Here is a 21,852-nt window from a genome sequence, read left to right as displayed (position 1 = left end):
ATGCAAACAGCTATGGGTAGGATACATATTCTCAAACAAATAAGAGATAGAAACAGATTATAATATATGAAGTAGATAATTTTGATTACATGAAATTGAGAAGCTTCTGCACAAACAAAATTATGCATCTAGAATAATAAGGGAAGCAGCTGAACAGGGAATAAATCTTTCTGTCACATTTCTCAGATAAGCATTTGGCAAAATGACAAGCCATTCCCATGTAGGTAAGTGATCAAAGGATATAAAGAGTTCTCAAAAGAATTTCAAAGTATTAACAATCATATGAATGAATCCTCTAAATCAGTAATAATAAGAGAAATGCAAATCAAAACAACTCTGATATTTGACCTTATATCTAGCAAATTGGCAAAGGCTACATTCCAGATGCTTTAATTTTGTTTGTATAAAAGTTAATTTCCTATTCTTTCAATAAAGCACTTCTGTTAAAAGAATCAAAACAAACCAACATATTGCCCATTTTGGATAACATTTACTCAGTTGTGCATCTTTGATCTGCCATTTCTCTGCTGAGTTGATGAATACTGCTTCTTGTTATGAGGTCTGAGGACTTAATATGAATACCTAAGCTAATTACTACTTGTGTGACCTTAGGCAAATCACTTAAGCTTTTAGCCTCAATTTTCTCATCTTCAAAATGAGAGGAATTGTATCCCTTCTGAGATCCCTTTCAGATATATATCTGTGAATTTGACAAAAGAAGGATCATCCCAAAATGCTTCATAGTTAGCTTTGAAATGTGATTTTGTACCTATTTATAGGTTGCTTTTTATTTGTAGTTTACATTTTCCTCCCTCTACAAAAGACCTACTTTAATGTGTCTTTGCATAGAGATGACTCTGGATTCTTTTTTTTTGAAGCAATGTATAGAATTTATTATATACTTTAAATTTTAAAATTTTAAAATTAATTTTTTTGTTACATTTGAAGTTCCAAACTATCTCTCCCCCCCTTACACTAGAGAAGGCAACCATTCTTCTCAATGTAGCCCATTTTATACAGATTTATAAATTTATAGCCCGTTTATACAGATATATAAAATCATACTATGTATATTTCTGTTTATTAGTTCTTTCTCTGGAGGTGGATAGCATCTTCCTTCGTAGGCGTTTTGTAGCTGATTTGAGTATTTATAAAACTCAGAATAATTTCATGTTTTACAATTATTCTATGAATAGTATTGCTGTTACTGTTTACAATGTTATCTTGGTTGTGCTCATTTCACTTTTCATTATTTTATGCAAGTCTTTGCATGTTTTTCTAAGATCATTGAGCTAATCATTTCTTAGAGCACAGTACTATTCCATCACAATCATATGCCACAACTTGTTTAGTCGTTCTCCAATTGATGGGCATCCCCTCAGTTTCCATTTTTTGCCACCACAAAGAGAGCTGCTATAAATTTTTGGAACATATAGGTTCTTTTCCTTTTCCCCTGATCCTAATAGTGATATTCCAGGGTCAAAGGGTATAATTGGACATAATTCCTAACTGCTCTCCAAAATGGTTGGATCTGTCCACCAACAGTGTTTTAGTGTCCCAATTTTTCTATATCCCTTCCAGCATTTGTCATTTTCCCCTTCTATAGCTTTTACCAATCTGATAGGTGTGAGATCTCAAAATTATTTTAATTTACATTTTTTCTAACAGATAATGATTTAAAGTATGTTTCATGTGACTATATATATTTTGGATTTTTTCATTTAATATGTTCATATCCTTTGACCATTTATCAATTGGGGAATGACTCCTTCTTATACATTTGACAATGTTTTCTATATATTTGAGATGACCTTGGATTCTTAAAGGATGTGCCATTGTAATGCATGGATTTACATGTAGGTCACTAGTAGATTGGTAATTAAGTGATAAATTCTTTGGTCATTGTAATTTATCAAGAAAAAAAATGTAGAATCTTGAAAGGGACCTCAAAAGCCATTTAATCAAACCCCTAACTAAAAAAATCCTTTCTAACATACTGAACTAGTAGTATGAAGGGGGACCCACTGATAGCCCATTCTACTTTTGGATTATTCTAATTCTTAACCAATTTAACATTACACTAAGACAAAGTCTGCCTCTCTGCAGTATTATTGCTAATTTTGCCTTCAGAGCTAAGCAGAACATATTTAACCCGTCTTTCACATGAAGGTTTTTCAAATATTTAAAAATAGCTAACATATTCCTGATAATTTTTCTCTTCTCTAGGCCAAATTCCTTTAATAGATACTTGTGTGATATTGGTCTTTAGTCTTCTCAAAATCCTGGTCACCTAACTCTGGGTGCTCTATAGTTTACTGATGTCCTTTCTAAAATGTGATGCTTATAACTAAACATAATACTTCAGATGTGGCCTGACAAGGGCAGAATATAAGTAAGACTTTTTGCCTCTTTTCTTCTGGATGGTATGCCTCTCAATGAAGTCCAAAATCATGTTACTGATTTTGGGTGCTATACCCTGCACAATAGTGCTCAGTTCTGTGCAACACTTGGATTACTTTCTACCCAACTCAGTTCTTCAGTTGTAGAGTGGAGTTAAAGGGTGCAGATGGTGCTTAGAATGACATCGTTTCTGTATTGCATACAAACATTAATTTAACTATTGTTAGTCCAAATGACAGATCAGTAAGCCAAAATACTAAGAGAAGAACTGAATTTTTATACTGGTAGTCCTATAAATGAAACCATAAGGTATAAAAGTAGCTCACAGATTCTTCTTAGAGAGGCAAATAGAGGAGTTGGTGAAGTTTGTTTCTTTAGGCATTTTAAGGGCAATACGAATTAACCTTTCATGTTCATCTTAACCTTGTCCATCTTACTTTACATCAAGCATGATTAGCATATACTCAAGGAATGTCATGCTGATAATTGCATAATTGCAAGATATGTAGCAACAACTGTTACAGAAAATGATGAAATTCTACAAAGATTTTAATAAGATTCTCCCCAAATCAATATATACATTGATACTTAGTGACTTCTATGGAAAGGTGCACGTAGGGGAGTACTTTGGTAAATATGTTGGAAAATCTAGATTCCAGTTAAGAAATGGAAGAAGCCAAAGGATTATATATTATTCAGAAGCCTCACATCTGTATCTTGTGAGTATATTTGTCAAGAGATGTAGAGGGCATTGGACATAGTATTGAATGATATTTTAAAAAATGAAATTTACTATATCTTAACAAATAGGAAATAGCTAATTACTAAAGTAGGAATTATTTTAGAATCAGCCATAGAATAATCAGTTCTGAAGTCAAATTCGACAATAAATTAGACGAAAACTATATAGATGAAGATTTAACACTGCATATAGCTCCAACTTCGACCTGACCTATTAAAATAAACTGTGGACCTTGAAAAATGGGAATGGTCAAAGGTAAATAATAACAGTAGCAGTTATATTTATGTAGCTCTTTAAGGTTTTCATAGTACTCTACAAAGGTAAAGATACAGATTATTGATAATAATGGCTTCTTATAGAAGTTCAAGCCCTTATAAAGCTGACACCATAATGAGAAAACACAAAGAGCTCAAAAACCACTTCAGGCAGCGAACAGTTGCTCTCCTTGCTGCTAAATGGAGAGCCCAGGAAGCCTAGGGTATACCTAATGTAGTAAAAAAAAGTCTACTTTTTTATAACACTGTGGAAGGACAGCAGAAAATGGTAAGTGCTATTGCCTCATAAAAAAATGAAACATATTACTTATCAGACTTATTGATAGAACAATTTATGAATAAGCAAGATATAGAGAGCAAACTTAGGTGTAACATGCAGAAAGGATTCCTTATATATCAGGAGGTAGTCCATATGCTCTTGTTTACTTATGGCAATCTGATTACATCAAACCCCAGAGCCTCCATAGTAAGGCATGTAGAGTGTCTGTTGCCCGTCGACTGCCCATGACATTGGGTTGGATAGAAAGTTCATTAGGCTAATTTATCAGTAGATATATCTTAGACAATCACTGTAAATGGACAATGGGCTGGGTTCAGAATTGAATAAGAGGGGAAGAGTAAGCTGGATTGTATGATTAGAAATTATGCTTCAATATCAACAACTGTAAACTACTGTCTGACACAAAATTTGTTTTTAAACACCAGTATTCTCCCAGGAATGCTGTATAGCTACGAATCATGGAATATCTATGTCTTCTAGGACATATATAAGTTCCTCCATCTAGCATTTAAAGCTCTTGCAGTATGGCCCCCTTTCCAGCAGTAGGTATTTCTCTTCTCTATATACCCTGTGGTCCAGCCATATTAGCCTGCTTGCTGTTCCTTACACATGACACTCCATTTCTCATCTTTTCACCATTCCTGCAATGCTCTTTCTCTCATATCATCTTTTAGAACCCTGATTTTCCTTGAGACTCAGCTCAAATATTCCTTTCCCTCTGAATCCTTTCCTGATCCCTCCAGCTGCTAGTGCCTTCCTTCATATTGTATATATGCTGAACATAATTGCATATTATGGAAGAAAAAATTTGTACTGTGTTTTTGACAGAAATCTACTAAAGGCAAATTAATTAATTCTAAGTATCTCTTCTCAGAGAAAATCAAAAGGGAGAGAAATCCATTCTGCCTTTCAAAATTTTTCTATCCAAGTAATTTTCAAGTTAAAATTTATAGAGTTTAAGGATAAATTCCACAACCAAGATCAAGCAGGAATAAAGGCTAGGCAATAGTTTTAATTCATCAAATAAAAAGTATTCACTCAATTTTTAGTGCACCCTGAAAAGTCATTTCCCTAAACTCTTTTAACCTCTGTAACTTCTTGTAAGGATTCTCCTTTCTTCTTGATCAAAGATCAGCAGAAGAGAGTATTTGATTACTTGAATAAATATGTCCCATTCTAGGTATCATTCTCAAATATTAGTAGCCCTTTTGTATGTCTGTTTTCCAAAATTATAATGCAAAAACTCATATATGTAGAACATAACAATCTAATCAAATAAAATATAAAACATGAAGCAAAAATTATCAATCTAATAAAATAAATACAGTTGAGTACATCTCTAAATTATCTACACAGAAAAACATTCCATGCTTGTATCTCTCAGCTTTGTTTTTCCATTCTGATTGCAGTATAGAATAATTGTCACTTCAGCATTATAGCTATAAAATGTGCTGCCCTTACTGTCAAACATAGATTATCCCCATTTGATTCCTCCACTCTCCAGAAGATTGCTTCCATCATAATACCTGCTTTCTCACTAATCTTTAGTCCCTCCCTGTCTTCTTCCCTGCTACTTATAAACATGCCTATTCTTTTGTGTAGTTGTTATAGGCATAGTTGCTTTTTCAAATGTTCTAGTGTCAAGAATATTTTTATACTTTTCTTATTGTATTTTTAAATTCAGCTTCAAGATTAGAGTTTCAATTCAAGCTACTTTTAAGTCTTTTTTTCCCTGTTACTGACTGATTAACCTAGAATGATTCTTCTAAATCGCAGACTTGCATTTCTTTGTATTGTTTCACTTTTTCACTTTCCTTATAAAACTTAATTTCTTTAACTTATACTTCACTGATTTTAAATGTTACAACTGCTTTGCTAGTCCTATATATTGTTTTCTCCACTGAATCTGTCACTGAACTAGAACAATTTTCTTATGCATCTCAAATCTATTGCATACCTTCACTCCTGGACAATCAGAGGTGAAACTTCCAGATTTATTGACCCTTTCTCTCTCTCTCTCTCTCTCTCTCTCTCTCTCTCTCTCTCTCTCTCTCTCTCTCTCTCTCTCTCTCTCTTTCTCTCTCTCTCCCCCCCTCTCTCTCCCATATTTTCAATTTACCTTTTTATAACCTGCCAACTTCATAGGCTGTTCTATTCCTTTTAGTTGACTTTGCTTTTAATATACTAAGCAATTAAATTCTGCCAAGTCATTCAGAGAATCCCACTGGGGTCCAGCAAATCTTTTTTTTTTCTCTACAGAAAAAAGAAATATGATCTTTTTTTAAAAAAAAGTTTTGGCCTTTCTCCCTTAAAGCATACTCTCTTTAAGGCTATTTTTCTAAGAGTTAAAGCAATTTGGAGAAAAAGTTAAAAGTGCAATACCTATAGGATGGGTTTCTTGAGCAGCTGAGAATTTCAGAAACAGTTTTAGAGGTTTTCTCTGCTTTTTGGATTAGCTAGGGAGAAAAAATTTTTTAAATAGCTTAATTTTTTTTTGCCTTTAGGAATTAAATACCCTTTTATGGAACAAATATCAACAGACTCACATAAGCATTAAAAATAAATACTGCAAACAACTATTCAAATAAACCCCCAAAAATCTATTGAGTGGACTATTATTTTAGATTAAAGGATCCTTCCTCTGAAAAAACCTTAACCTGAAATACCAGTTTGATTTGTCTAAGAATTTGCAAATTTAATTTCTGAGGTAATTCAGATATAAATGCTGTCCTTTCCTGGAACAGTTATATTTTTATATGCTCTATTCCCTATGCTAAGGCCCTCTCCATCCTTTTCTAAAGTTGAACACCCAAGTCTGACCTAACTGATATTGCGGAAGACCTGTTCTCAAAGTCCACCAAACCTGTAAAAGGGCCTAATCCCATTCTCATACACCTGAGGACTCTGACTTTAGATCTCAGTGACAGGAAAAACATAATTCTGTATTTCAGTGGCCAGGGGGGGTCTAATCTTCACCCATAAAACAGGAAATCCGGTCTTGTTTCTGTAGCCCTTACTGCATTTTTACAGTCCTTTCTGATAAAAAGACATCTCTATCTTTAGATGCCTCATTTCTTATGCTAGAGGACTCTCTGACCTTCTTTTTGGCTACTCAGGTATGCTGAAGCCAGTTCATTTTGGCACTGGCAAATGCTACAAATCATAGCTTAATTTATTATTTTGTTTATTGTCTAGATTTAAGGAAGTGATGGAGGAAGTGTTAATAATGCAGGTTAAACTTAAAGATGTTTCATGTGTGCATTTTTATTCCCCAGATGTTCCAAATGTTAAACATTTACTAGTATACCTCTGGATACTCTCTTATTAGTAATGGGGAGTCTGGCCAAAAAACCCCCAAAACACCCAATAACCCCCCCCAAACCACACCAACTGGTGAAACTCAATTAAAGGGTCCCCAAACTGGGAACATAACTTCAGACCCCTTTGGCCAACAGGATCCTGGCCTCATCCACAACCTGAATAGTTTTGTAGCTTATTGCTGTGCAAATGTCTCTTATTCCAGCTCTGCTGGGTATTTTTCAGCAGCTTCCCAGTTTCTCTGTGTAACTGATCTTATTCATTACTGGTCTGCTGTGTATCTAAATTCAGAATAAATCCACATGCATGAATAATGTGGGGTGCGACAGGCATGATTATGAATAGAAACATGAACAAATCTCTCTTGGTGTGTCTGACAGACTTAGCCTTTTCTTAATTTGTCTAATTCTGTGAGACTGTATAAAGAATCAGTAAGACTGGGCCACCACACCCTAAAAAAAACCCTCAAACAAATAAAGCCTTCCTATGGGAATTTAAAAGGTTCCTTACTTCTATTTAGTTGACCATGGAAGTCTTTCAGAGTAGGGGATCCAAAGTCATGCTGGTTTTTGTCAAGTATGGCATATCTAAGTCCAAGGACACCATTTAACTATGGAAGAAAAAGTATGTACTCTATGTTTTAGGTACAAATCTGCCAGAGACAAATTTGTTAATTAAATAATTCAAACCGTCTCTGCTTAGAGAGAAAAACCAAAGGGACAGAAATTTATCCTGTCTTTAAAAATCCCTCTACCCAAATATTTCCAAGTTACAGTGAACAGGGTTCAAGAACAGTGACAAATTCCGTAATTGATACAAAACAGGGACAGGAGGAGGGGGTGGAAAGTCTAGGCAACAATTCTGTTTATCAAATAGTAATAGTCACTAAATTGGCATATCCTAGGGAACTAGGTGGTGAAGTAGAAAGAGTGTAGGGCCTAGAGCCAGGAAGGCCTGAGTTCAAATTAAGCCATATGCATTTACTAGCAGTGTGACCCTGAGCAAGTCACTTAATTCTGTTTGCCTCAGTTTCCTCATCTTAAAATCAACTGGAGAAGGAAATGGCAAATCACTCTAGTATCTTTGCCAAGAAACTCCAAACGGGGGCATGGGGAGTTGAACACGACTGAAACAACTGAACAACAAAATTGGTACACCCTGGAGAATCATTTTCCTAAAGCCATTTAATCCCTCTTTAACTCATCTAAAGAGTCTCTTTTCTATCTGGTCAAAGGTCAGTTCAAGAGAAACTACTATTAACTGCGTCCGACACACCTATTCCTTCTTTTAGTCTGATCATTAGTCTAGTTGTTTCCTGGTCTGATCAGGCTTCCCCTTTAGAACAGAGGTTATTAAGCTGAGATCTCCAGATTTCTTGGAGATCCATGAATAGATTAGACAGGAACTTAGAAGATACCTAATCCAATTCCCTCATCTCTAAGATGAGGAAGTTGAAGCTCATAGAGGTTGAATAACTTGTCCAAAGCCACATAATTCTTAAGTGACAGAGTTGAGATTTGGACCCAGTTTAAGTGTTCCCAAAGGCTGATGCACGTATGGCTCACGACGTACAAAACTAATGACAACAGTAGTGTGGAGCAGTACAGTCCTTGATTCCATTGTGTTCCAGGCCCAGTGATGTCTTCATTTCCCAGAGGCTACTAGGAAATTAACTTTCATGTATACTTAGCATGTACAGCCTTCCGGGACATATAGTACATGGGAATAGCAAGTAATTCCCCAGGCAACACAGTTCAGCTACATAAATATAAACTGATAGATGTAAATGTAACAACAAAAGAATATTAGAATTTTAAATTCTGTCTCAGAGTGGCACCAAGAAGTGTTCTGTAAGGCAGTTTTTTATACATCAGGATAAACTCAAAAGTTAGTCCTATCCCCCTAAGCACTCCAATTTGCATCAATAACCTTTATGGAATGCTTTATATATGAATTTATCTGAATCCTGATGGAGGTAGTCAGTCAGTCAATTAAAATTTATTAAGCATTTATTGTGTCAGGCCCTGTTCTTAGCTCTAGGGATAAAAAGAAGGGCAAAAGGCAGTTCTTGCTCTCAAGAAGCTCACAGTCTAATGGGGGAGACAACATGCAGAAAACTTTCTACAAATAAGCTACATACAGGATAAATTGGGAATCATCAATAGAGAGAGCTTCTGTAATTAAGAGAGCTTGGGAAAAGCTTCTTGTAGAAGATGAGATTTTAGCTGGAACTTGAAAGAATCCAGGAAATAAGAGATGAAGAAGGAGAACATTCTGGCATGGTAGATAACTAGTGAAAAAGGTTCAAAGTTGAAAGATGGAGTTTCTTATGTGAAGAACAGCAAGGAGGTTAATGTCAATAAATTTCAGAGTACATCGGTGGGGAAAGGAGGAAATGGGTTTAAGGTATAAGAAGACTGTAAAGGTGGGGAAGGCAGATTATTCATAATCTGGGCTTTGAACACAAAACAGAAGATTTGATATTTGATTCTTCTGATGTTAGGGAGCCACTAGAGTTATTGAATAGGAAGGTGCCCTTTAGAAAAATAACTTTGGCAGCTAAGTGGAGGATGAGAAGGTAGTAGGGGAGACTTGTGGTAGCAGAGACTAACCAGCAGGCTATTACAATAGTCCAGCCATGAGGTGATAAGGATCTCCACCAGACTGGTGGCCATGTCAGAGGAGGGAAGGGGGTATATTCAATAGATGTTACAAAGGTAAAATCAGCAGGTCTTGGCAACAAATTAGATATGGAGGGTGAGCTAGGAGAGTCAATGATGATATCTAGATTGCAAGCCTGGATGACTGAGAGGATGGTGGTGTCTTCAAGAGTAATAGGGAAGTTGAAAAGAAAGGAGGGGTTAAGAGAAAATACAATGCGTTCAGTTTTAGACGTGCTGAATTTAAGATTTTTATGGGATATCCAGGTTATGATGTCCAGTAGGCAGTTGGTAGTGTGAGGTGTGAATTCTAGGGTTGATGTAATCTTGCAGGATGATGAGATTCCTGGAGGGCATGATGAAGCCCAGACTAGCCATTTTGTAAAACAGTACTTCCATTTATGTGTCCCATAATTATCTAATAGGATCGTAGAATTTAGAGCTAGAAACAACCTTAAGGAATCATCTGATTCAATCCTTTCATTTTACAAATGAAACTGGAGATGATTTTTTTTAAGCTTTAAGGGTTATCTCATAATTCTAGAATTGGGGATATGGTGAAAAATTTGTGCCCAGCACCTCAAAACCCATTATGGATATGCCATTCTGTATCATGATTTAACCATGTTACTAGGCAAATTTCTTTTCAGTGCTGTGAGTCTCCGTGTGCAGTGATAGCCATTTGGGCAGAGTTCCAAATTGTTCTCCAGAATGGTTGGATTAGTTCACAACTCTACTAATAGTGAATATATATGTACATATATACACATATGTATATATAGATATAAATTTATGTATATAATCTATTTAATAAATACACATTTACATATATATAGGTATAGATATAGATATAGATATTTCCATCTCTTACTGCTTTGGACCCTACAGGTCATTTATAAAGTGATTGTATTATCAAATTATTTTCAATAGCTCAATCATATTAGTTATTTAATATGCTTAATTAGGTTTAAATTTGCCTGATTCATTGATTTCTTAGGGTATCTCAATGCAAAAATAAATTCACCAGAGTGAAGAATTTAACTTCAAAGGAAAGGCTTAGAAGATTGCCTGTGAGTAGAAATTAACTTATCATCTTAGAGCAGATGGTTTTTCTGTCATCATTGTGAATAAATGGTTTAAAGGAGCTGTGGGATTCATAAATGTCAGAAGGGCCTGCATATTATATTAGTAGCCTGACTGAGGTATATGTGTGACTAAAAATGCCAATTTTACATAATCTAAACCAGAAAGATTAAAAGAATTTTTCACTGCAGTTGAATTAATTACCATCAGTACTGAGGTTTCAATAGCCAAGTTAGTCATGTCTATTGTTTTTAAATTTATCTATTTTACCATTAATTTTTTTAAATTGAGCTCCAAATTTTCCCCCCTCACTCCTGCAAACGATATGATAGTATATATCTGAAGTCATGAAAAACATATTTGCATAGTGTCCATGTTGCAAAAACAACAATAAAAAGCAAGAAACATAAAGAAACTAAAAAAAGGATTCTTCAGTCTGTTCATCCGTTCTCATTCCAGAGGTAGATAGCATTTTTCATTGTGAATCCTTTGGAATTATCTTAGATTATTGCATTGATCAGAGTAGCTATGTCTTTCACAATTCATTATCAGTAATATTGTTGTTACTGTATACAATGTTCTCTTAGTTCTGCTCATTTACTTTGTATCGATTAATATAAATCTTCTCAGGTGTTTCTGAAACCATCCTCCTCATCATTTCTTGTAGCACAATAGTATTCCATCACATTCATATGCCTTAGCTTTGTTTAGGCATTCCCCAACTGATGGGCATCCCCTCAAGTTCTAATTCTTTCCCCCCACAAAAGGAGCTGCTATAAATATTTGTGTACAAATAGGTCCTTTTCCCTTTTCTTTGATCTCTTTGGGATACAGACCTGGTAGTGTTATTAATGGGTCAAAGGGTATACCCAATTTTATCACTCTTTGGGCAGAGTTCCAAATTGTTCTCCATAATGTTTGGACCGGTTCACAACTCCACCAACAATGCACTAATGTACCTATTTTTCCACATTCTCTCCAGCATTTGTTATTTTCCTTTTCTGTTATATTAGCTAATCTGAGAGGTATGAGCTGGTACTCAGAGTTGTTTTAATCTGCATTTCTCTAGTCTTTAGTGATTTAGAGCATTTCTCCATATGACTATTGATAGTTTTGATTTCTTCTGAAAGTTGCCTGTTCATATCCTTTGACCATTTATCAGTTGGATAATGGCTCTTGTTTTTATAAATTTGATTCAGTTCCCTATACATTTGAAAAATGAGGCCTTTCTCAGAGAAATTAGATATCAATTTTTTTATCCCAGTTTCCTGCTTTCCTTCAAATTTTGGCTGCATTGGTTTTGTTTGAGCAAAAACTTTTAAATTTCATGTAATTAAAATTATCCATGTTACTTCCTGTGATTCTCTCTATTTCTTGTTTGGTCATAGTTATATATATTTTTAATAAGCATTCATATTTAATTGGTTCTGGAATTTATAAAAATGTGTAATTCAAATTGACATTTTTACTGTCTTTGGTCTTATTTAAATTTAGGAGGTATAATTTGAGGATAAATGAATTTTACTGGAAGTGCTTTGTGTCTTTTGATTAACATCTTTGTTTTTGTATAGAACATATATGATGTGTTATTTAGCACTTAAAAAAATACCTTTGGATTAAACATTAGAATTCTCTCTTAAAATTTCCTTCCCCTTCTGTGTTCATTCTAAAAGAATCAAATGTAATTTGAAGCATCAAACTCTATCCATATCCTAAATAAATATCACCACATTTTATTTACAATTGGCTCTTAAATAAAATATACTCTTTTAAAAATTTTAGTTTATTTGTCAGTAAGCAAATTTAATCAAAGTACCATTTAAACTGGTAACATTCTGTTATAGTAAGATAAACTGATATTTCTTTTTTGTCTCTTTTTTCCTAACAGGTGTCTGCTTCAGAATGGTAAGTCAGTACACTGTCTTTTTTCCCTTCTCTCTTTTTAAAAATACTAATGTTCTGATGACAGAACATTATACTCTCCTATTAGTATTCAGAATCAGAAAGTTTCACTACATGTTTCATTGACAGACTGTAGTATTTAACTAATATGCTTTGCATCTGAACTATTCTCATTACCCATAAATACAGAATACTAAGATTAAAATGGTCTCTTCTAAAATAATTTTTCTTCTCAGAGTTTTGCTATGATTTAGAGACATTAAAATATTCTCAATAGTAACAAATATTACAAGTTTTTTTTATCCTTGCTGTGAATTTCAAGATATCCTTCTTTATACTTGTGGCTGATTCTCTTAAAAATTAGTTTTAAATATCAAACACGAACTGTGGCTTTTTTCACTTTGACTAGATATACAGTGGAAACAATGCAAGATCACTGAGGCAAGAAATAAACACTCTGAATGAAGGCATGAATCTTATAAAATCAAGAGTGATGTTATATAGGGCAGGGATTTCCATCTCTTCTGGAGTTGGATTATAGCATTTTGTTGTTTGAATTACACATTTTCAAAAAGTTCTGCATGCCATATATTTTTAGATAAGATATACATCTATAATATATATAATATACACATACATATAACACAATATTGTGTGTATGTATGTATGCATGTTTATATAAAATGTATACACACATACATATATATCTTAATTTTTTGTTTTTGAATTATAAAATCAAGTATGAACATTTGCATAGACAAATAATAGAGAAAAGAGCATTGTACAAGAAACTGTTAACATTGTGTATAGCTTGTTTTTTTAAGTATATTTTAAATTTAATATGATAGTATCAACACTGTCCTGCTTCTCTGTGTTCTCTTCTGAAATTCTTTATACTCTCTTCTGCGTATTTTTAAAACACTATGACTATATGTCTTCTTTTCCCTAATAAAAGTCATCCCTTATAACCATTAAGTATAGTCAAACAAAGCAATTCCTCATTCCTAATTCTTGCTTCAGGTTTTCCAGTTTCTTCTTTACCATTCTCCATTGTTAATATTTTTGCATTGAAATCACTGAGTATCAAAATATATAATGATTTCATGTGGCAGATTTTGATGACATTCATAAAATTTCTCTTCTCTTGATCTATGGCAACTAGTGGTTGGTGCATAGCATATAGCTATTTTAATGGTAATCTTTTTGCATATATTTAGTTGAACACTTCAATATGAGTTTACCAAGTGTTCTGCAAAATGATGATTCTTGTCTTTGTAGTACTATAAAACCAAATTTACTGATTCTTATATATCCTTATCTAAGGAAAACTTGTGAGCCATCTTTCCATTATTCTATTTCTTTCCTTCTTCCAATTTCTAATTTTTTGAATTTCTAATATTGTCAAGATTGATAATAATTCATTACTTTCAGTAGTATGTCCACTCGTTGTTGTTCAGTTATTTCAGTTGTGTCTGACTCTTTGTGAGCCTATTTTGGGTTTTCTTGGCAAAGATACTGGAGTGGTTTGCTATTTCTTTCTCCAGTTCATTTTACAGATGAGGAATTGAGGCAAACAGGTTAAGTGATTTGCCCAGGATCACACAGTAGAGTAGTAAGTGTCCGAGGTAGGATTTGAACTCATGAAGATGAATTTTCCTGATTCCAGGCCTGACACTCTATTCACTGTGCCAACTAGCTATCCACTCATTGGTCATTTACATTTAGAATACCTCTTCAGTCAGTGTGTCATTTTATTATGAATTAGTCCACATATTGCCATCTTTTCTACAAGAATATCATGACTTTGCCAAATGCATTGCTAAGTAAACTATATCTACAGTACTGGAGAGATTACAAATGTCCCCGTTGTAACAGGGAATTTAAAAAAAATTCTACTTTCGTATTAAATTAAAATCTATTATTCCCTCTTGTTCTGCTTCAGTGGAGATAGAAAACAGCTGGTCACTATTTTTATAGAGCTAAAGATATTAATTTTTCATTCTTTCCTGCAGACTGAATAATTCTGGTTTCTAACTTGTTTTCATAGCTTTTATTTTACAGCACATGTTGTAAATTTAAATGGTAAAAAGGGGGGAATTATTAAAGCCCAGGTCCCCTTTCTCCCTTCTGCACATATCCATTTTATAGCTGTCGCAAGTTAGAAAGCAGTGAACTTTTGCACTCATTTAAATACCAGAAGAAGGCATTCCAATGTTTTAATACAACTATCAATATACTGGGTATTAATAGAGGAAAAAAGATATTAGATATACTACATAGAAATAAATCTTTATCTAGTTTCTCTTGGAAGTATAATTGATTTCTACTTAAACTTAATTTTAGGCAATTTGGGGGGAATTAACATTCAGATCCTATAAAACAAAATATTGTAGGGAATAAATTTTGGAAGTTGGTGTTATTGTTTTGTTGTCCTGTTTTTTCAAAGCACCATTTCTTTAGGAATATTACCTTTCCTCTTATGTAGATGCTAGAGAAATGTTTATTGAATCTTGTTGAATATTGTATCTCTATTCTATTCATATAATTTCCTTTCCTTGTTTGTGTGTTTTCTTCTCTGCAACACTACCCAATGCCATAGAAGGTATTTAATAATTTTAGGCATTCAGTAATTTTTAGAATGATGATGAAGACCATATCCTTGACAAGGGGTCAGGAAGAAGACAAAGAGCCAGCACAGGAGATACAGTTAATGTGGTAGTATCTCTGGAACAAAAATAGGACAGAGTTTCAAGGAGGAGAGGCTGGTCAGTAGTGTCAGAAGATATAGAAACTTTAAAGAGCATGAAGACTGAAAAAAGACCATTGGATTTTGTGATTAGGAGGTCATTAGTAACCTTTGCTAATGCCATTTCGATAGAGTGATGGGAGTGGAACCCTAATTCAAAGGAGTTGTATTAGCTTGTGATTTATTATCTTGCTAACACAGGAGTTGAAGAAAGTAGTCTGGAAGTGGAAGCATCAGGTATAGGCAGTTTTTTTTCAAGAAGTTTGGTAGTGAAGGTAGAAAGGGAGAGAAAAATAATGATGGAATAAGGTCCTGTGGGAGGCAAAAGGGAATGGGATCAGTGGTACAAGTAGAAGAATCAGCCTTTCATCATCCTCTCCTTTTCCTAAAGTGTCCAAAATTCTCCTGCTTCCTCAGTTTCTATTATCAGAAAGGCAAACTTACTAAATTAAATTATGCTAAAGTATTAGGGATTTTGGTTTTTTTAAATTGCATTTCAAAAGTTTCTGGGTCATGTGACTAGCAAGATTTATCACTTTGTATGGCATACTGTAAATTTCTAACCTTCACAAAAGGAAAAAAAAGAAGGAAAAAGGAATTACATTCCTCATGGAGAATAATTACAGTTAAGTCCACAAAATAAAGACAGAATCCCAACAAGTTAAAATCCTTATGAATTAAGACAGGAGAACTCTAATCCTCAAAGTGGTCCTTGAACACCCATCCCTCACCAGCCTTTTCAGTGCCTGGTGCCAACTGTGGGATCCCTTTCCCTTTCCCCAGATCTGTTAGAATACCCTCATCCTTATTCCTGGGAGAATCTCATTGGAGGGGGGAATTTGGTGCATTGGATGCCACTTATTCTGAAAGAACATTGTGCCTCCATGGGCAACATCTTGGCCATGGAGAAGGGAAATCTGAGTTTTTAAGGGCTGGTACTTAGAATATCGGGAGGGGCATGGATCCAAAGATTAGATGATAAGGCCATTGAGAAAGAGAATGATAATGAAGAGAGCTCCAGATAAGACTGGACTTCATGACTTGACCTATAAGATAATGACTATGACATGGCAGTGCTTCTATCCAACATTGCTTCCCTCTGAAATTGAGGAAAGTATGAGGATGCGTGAAGCATAGCTGAAAAAAAGGCATTATAAGAAAAGATTAATAAAGGAAGTAACAGAAATTTGTTAGAAGGGGAAACGTGTAATTCAGAAACTTTAACCTCATGGAGAACAAAGTAAAGAAGGAAGAAAATAAAGGTAGAAGCCATAAACCTGAAAACAAAATTGCAAAATAGATCAGATAATGATTCATAAAGAGAATAAAGCAAGGAAAAAAGGAAACTGCATTATTTTGAAAGGGACCTTAGGTGTTGATAGCATCTAAGCTAATAGCAATAATAAATATATATGCGGCTGGGCATAATGGTGCATACCTATAATCCCTGCTACTGGAGAGGCTGAAACCATTGGATTGCTTGAGGTCAGAAGTTTGAGCTGTAGGTGTCCACACTGAGATCGTGAGCCCCAGGGTCAAGGGGTCCAAAATAGAGCAGTTCAAAACTTCTCTGCCAGTCAACAGTGGGCCAGTGAGTGGCCACTGCATTTCCAGCCTGGGTGAGATAGGGAGAACCAGTCTCAAAAAATACACATATTTGCATATGTGTGCGGATACATACATATATGTGTATATATTATTGCATTACTTAATCTTATCTTTTTTGTGATGCAACTGAATTTTCTTTTATGGATATAGACACTATATCATCTAATGTATATATACATGTATATATGTACATATACATGTATACACATATTAACATGATAAAAATATCTATGACCAAAAGTTAGCATTATATATAATGTCAGAGTACTAGGAGCAGCTAGATAGCTCTTGGGAAGGGGGAAGGATACATTGGAAAATGTGAAAACAAAAGACAATAAATTTTAATAAATTTCTTAGAGTCAGCTGCAGGTAAGGACAGTACTTAACATAATTTAATACCTAATGGGGGAAGTTTAGAGATATATCATGTCTCTCTTTTGCCCCTCAAATCATATGCAGGTGAACACTTACTTATTCAGTGTGCAGGGCTGGCTCAAATTATGGAATTTTGGTCTGAGACAATGTGGTATTTTTAAAAACATAATTCAAAGTTTATCATCCAAATATGGGAAGTGAATAAATAAACTGGTAATGGCAGGTGCCATTGAAATACTTTATTTTTTGTTATTTCTCAATATTTTATTTTTTTCAATTACCTTTAAAAACAGTTTTAACATTGTTTTAAAATTTTTGAGTTCCAAATTTTTCCCTTCCCTGAGAAGGCGAGCAATTTGATATAGGTTATACATGTGTAGTCATATAAAACATAATTGAAATACTTTAAAAAACCTAATTGGAAACAAAAAATTATCTAGTTTCCAAAATCTTTTTAAAAAAATTATTTTGTACTCAAACACCAGCACACAAATGCAGAATGGAGAAAAGAAACAAAAACATATCATAAACTTAAATATTGGAACTTGTTATTGCCTCTTTTTAAAAAATTAAATTTATTTTATTCTGAACTTAAGAGTAAAATGAACATTTCTATAACAAAGTGGAATAGAAAAACAGAGGATTGCACCTGAAATTTCAGATCCATTATGTACGACTTGCTATTCCTTTCAAATATACTACAAAGTTATCATGTAACTTCCCCCTCTAGTCGCCTAACCCAGGGATGGCTACCATTAAACACAAGTTCTTTTCTCTGGATGAAAACAGCATCTTCCTTCATAAGATCCTTGCAGTTAATTTGGGTATTTATATTAGTCAGAATGACTTGGTCCCTCAAAGTTGTTCTTAAGACAATTCTGCTGTTACTGTATACACTGTTCTCTTGGTTCTGCTCATTTTACCCTTCATATTAGCTTACCTCTTACCAACTGTTATTCCTTTTTCATTGGTCTGTAGACAGAACTTGCTTATGTAGTTCATTACTTTCTTCTTTGACACCCTGGCACCTCTCTAATGCCTAAGCATAGTAAAGAAGGCTGTTGTATTAAATTGCAAATCTGAGAGGCAGTGTGATATTGATGAAAGCTGGATATGGAATCATGAAAACATGGGTTCAGCTTCAGATACTGTAGTTATTGTGTGATCCTGGAGAAAATCATCTAACTTTTCTGGGCCTTTAGTTTCCTCATCTGTAAAGGGTAGGTTTGGACTCAATGACCTTTAAGATCCTTTCCAGGTCTCTGTCTAGGATATATATTTGCTATAGAAGTTTTGTTGGTTTATATTAGTTTATTTAATTAGGGATGTTATAGAACTAATGCTCTGCATTACTTTGAACTCTTAAGTAGAACACAATGCTTTTCTTTTCTTTTTTTGTCTTTTTACTATTTATTCCCCATTGCTACTTCAACACCCAATCTCAGCTATCAGAATTTAGCAACCTTTCTTTTTTTCTTTCTCTTTGTATTTATTTGGTATTTTTATTTTTCCCCAGTTACATGAAAAAGAAAATTTTTAACATTTGCTTCTAAAACTTTGAGTTCAAATTCTTTCCCTTCCTCTCCGCCCCCGCCCCCCTCCCCCCGCCATTGAGAAGGCAAGCAATTAGATATAGGTCATACGTGTGTAGTCATGCAAAACATATCCATAATAGTCACATTGGAACAGTGTTTTTCAAAAGTTATTGAACCTTAACTTCTGCCTTCCCTCCATACAAATTAAAATTATACCCCAGATCTGGTTATTAAGATGCAGAGATAACAGAACACAGTGATCACCAGTGAATTGTCCATGTATCATGTTGCTAGTCTCTCCTGTCTTCCATTTGTATTCTATAAAGCTACCACATTGATAACCCTAAAAACAAATCTGACCATATCAGTCCTCTACTAGAAAATCTTGAGCAGGCAGAGAAGCAAGTTGTCTAGTATGCCTTTTTTGCAAGTCCAGAAACAATAAGAAAATGTCAGAATAGCATCTTAGTATGATAATGCCCCAATTCACTAAGTTGCTGAAGCAATAGTTGATAACATTGTATGTATACATACATATATAGTTTATATATGTATACACACACACACACACACACATATAAATTTACTTTCCTGCCTTGGTAGGCAGTATGTACTGAACATTAGCTTTCTTTGATTGAGGATCTTATAGTACCTCCAAATTGTCCTTGTGAATATGAAGGATCATTATCTGGTAATGTAAATGTCATTTGTAATATAAAGCTGGATGTGTATTTATTCTAGAAATAACATGGAAATTCCTTTTTCAATCAATTCCTAATTACCTTGTTTGGAGGTGGAAAGTGGTATAAGAGAAAGAACCCTGACTCTGGAGATAGATTTTTAAATCCAATTTGTGATGTTTACTATCTGTGAGACCTTGGATATGTCACTTAACTCGCCTGACTTTCAGTTCCCTCTTCTGTAAAATGAGGGGATTAGACTAGAGGGCATCTGAGAGCCCTGCCCAGCCCTTTAGATGGAATCCAGAACAAATCCAATTCATTTAGGTTTAATTGAAGTTTTACTATAGTTATGTAATGTTCACCATTATATACCTTAAGAAAAGAAATGACAGTGCTTAAAAGTTAGTGTTCTTTGAATTTTAGAATCAGATTTACTACGAATCTAGGCTTTCGATGCCAAGTGGACTGTCGCCCTCTCTCTTGTTTTCCCATTCGTGTAGTACACAGAAGGTGAAGCTAAGAAGATGGGAGTTGTTGGCTGGGTTAAGAATACTAGAAAAGGAACGGTAACAGGCCAAGTTCAAGGTCCTGAAGATAAAGTCAACTCCATGTAAGTAATAAAATATCTTCAATATGTACTACTTGAAACAGTAATAAATGAAAATATAAAGGCAGTTTGTGAAATGCTTAAAGGTATTTCCAAAAATTAAACGTTAGTCTTTTCCTAAAAACTTCTCTCATTGTCAGAAACATAGTTGCTTAATGTTGTTAATCAGTTCCACAAAAACAGATTAGCTAAAATAAAATACTCAGTGCTGTTGGATAGTTACCATTTCTGGGGTTCAAGTGATAGTTCCTATCATTGCCAGATGCCTGATTTATATCTCTGGTGATCAGACAAACAGGGTTTACAGTGAGGTTTCATGATGTTATGGTAGAATTTGGTAATAATATGCACATGCCATTATTGTGAGGTTGTGTTGGTCAGGGTAAGGTTACGTGGGGAATGCCTGAATAGTGGTGGAACAGATTTAGTTTGTGTGTTATAACAAAACCAAAAGAAAACTTTTTCAATATATAGGAGCAAGCAGAAGAGATAGGGTTTAGCTTGAAACTTTGATGGAAGTGATATCTCCAGGGGCATCAGCTGCTTCTGAGGGCCTAGAAGATATCTCCTTGGTAAAATTCCATGAAACTTTTAGGAACTCATAGACATTCTTTTCCAATTTCTATTGTGCCTGTTCAATATTTCTTTTCCATTGATGTATAATCCAAGAGCATTAGGGGACTTTAGAGGCTGACTTACTGACTCTCTTCTACAATATCACCGACAAGTAGTTATCCAGTCTCTACTTAAAACCTGCAGTGAAGGGGAACCTGATACCTCTTGAGGTGTCCCATTATGCTTTTGTGTAGCTGTAATTGTTAAAAAATTTTTTCTTACATTAAACCGAAATCTCTTTCTCTGTAACCTTCCTCACTTGTTCTTAATTCTGCTTTCTAGGGTCAACAGAGCATTCCTAATCATTATGCCACATTACAGTCCTTTAAGTACTTGAAGTCAGCTGTTTTAACCCACAAAGTCTCCTTTTCTTTAGGTTCTTAGTTTTTCAGGTTCCTTTCTTTAGGTTCCTAGTTCCTTAAACCAATCCTTGTATGGTATAATCTTTAGGTTCATTACTGGCCTGTTCACCCTCATTTTGACACTCTCCAGCTTATCAAAAGCCTTCTATGTGGTTTTATCAGAGAATAGTAGTACATAGAGACTGTCGGTTACCTCCCTAGGCTGGGACTTTGCTTCTCTAGTTGCTACCTCATAGAGCATTAACTTTTTTGGCTGTTATTTCACCCTTAACATTAATAGTGAACTTGTAATCCACTAAAAGTTTCTCAGAAAATTTCTTTCTAGACACACCTTCTCCCATCTTATATTTGTGAAATTAATTTTTAAAAATGAAGTGTAAGGTTTAACATTTATCTCTGTTAAATTATATGGTATTCTATTTGTACCATTATTTTAAATTGTTGAGAGCTTTTTGGATCCTGTCTCTGGCATTCAAAATGTTAGCTGGTTATACCTTTTAGTTCCATGTCATTCGCAAATTGGATAAACATGAAATTCTTGCCTTTATTACAAGTATAGATCCCCAGTAGACCTCTTAAAAAAGTTTGTTGATGTGTTTTTTAAAAAATTATAAACATTTATAGATTACTGTCATTTCGGGAAGTCTTTTTTAACAAAGTA

General features: G+C 34.3%; 1 protein-coding gene across 2 annotated transcripts in view; it reads left to right on the top strand.

The window, feature by feature from the left end:
- ACYP2 (acylphosphatase 2) overlaps positions 1–21,852 on the top strand; it is a 228,591-nt gene that overhangs the window by 10,781 nt on the left and 195,958 nt on the right. For both annotated transcript variants that reach the window (XM_036748029.1, XM_036748030.1), the window contains exons 2-3: positions 12,647–12,663; positions 20,108–20,217. In XM_036748029.1, coding sequence (XP_036603924.1) covers positions 12,647–12,663; positions 20,108–20,217 — 127 coding nt within the window. The remainder of the gene's footprint in view (positions 1–12,646; positions 12,664–20,107; positions 20,218–21,852) is intronic.

Source organism: Trichosurus vulpecula, chromosome 3 (genome assembly GCF_011100635.1).
Source record: "Trichosurus vulpecula isolate mTriVul1 chromosome 3, mTriVul1.pri, whole genome shotgun sequence".
NCBI lineage: Eukaryota > Metazoa > Chordata > Mammalia > Diprotodontia > Phalangeridae > Trichosurus > Trichosurus vulpecula.
This window is presented reverse-complemented; position numbering and strand designations above follow the sequence as displayed.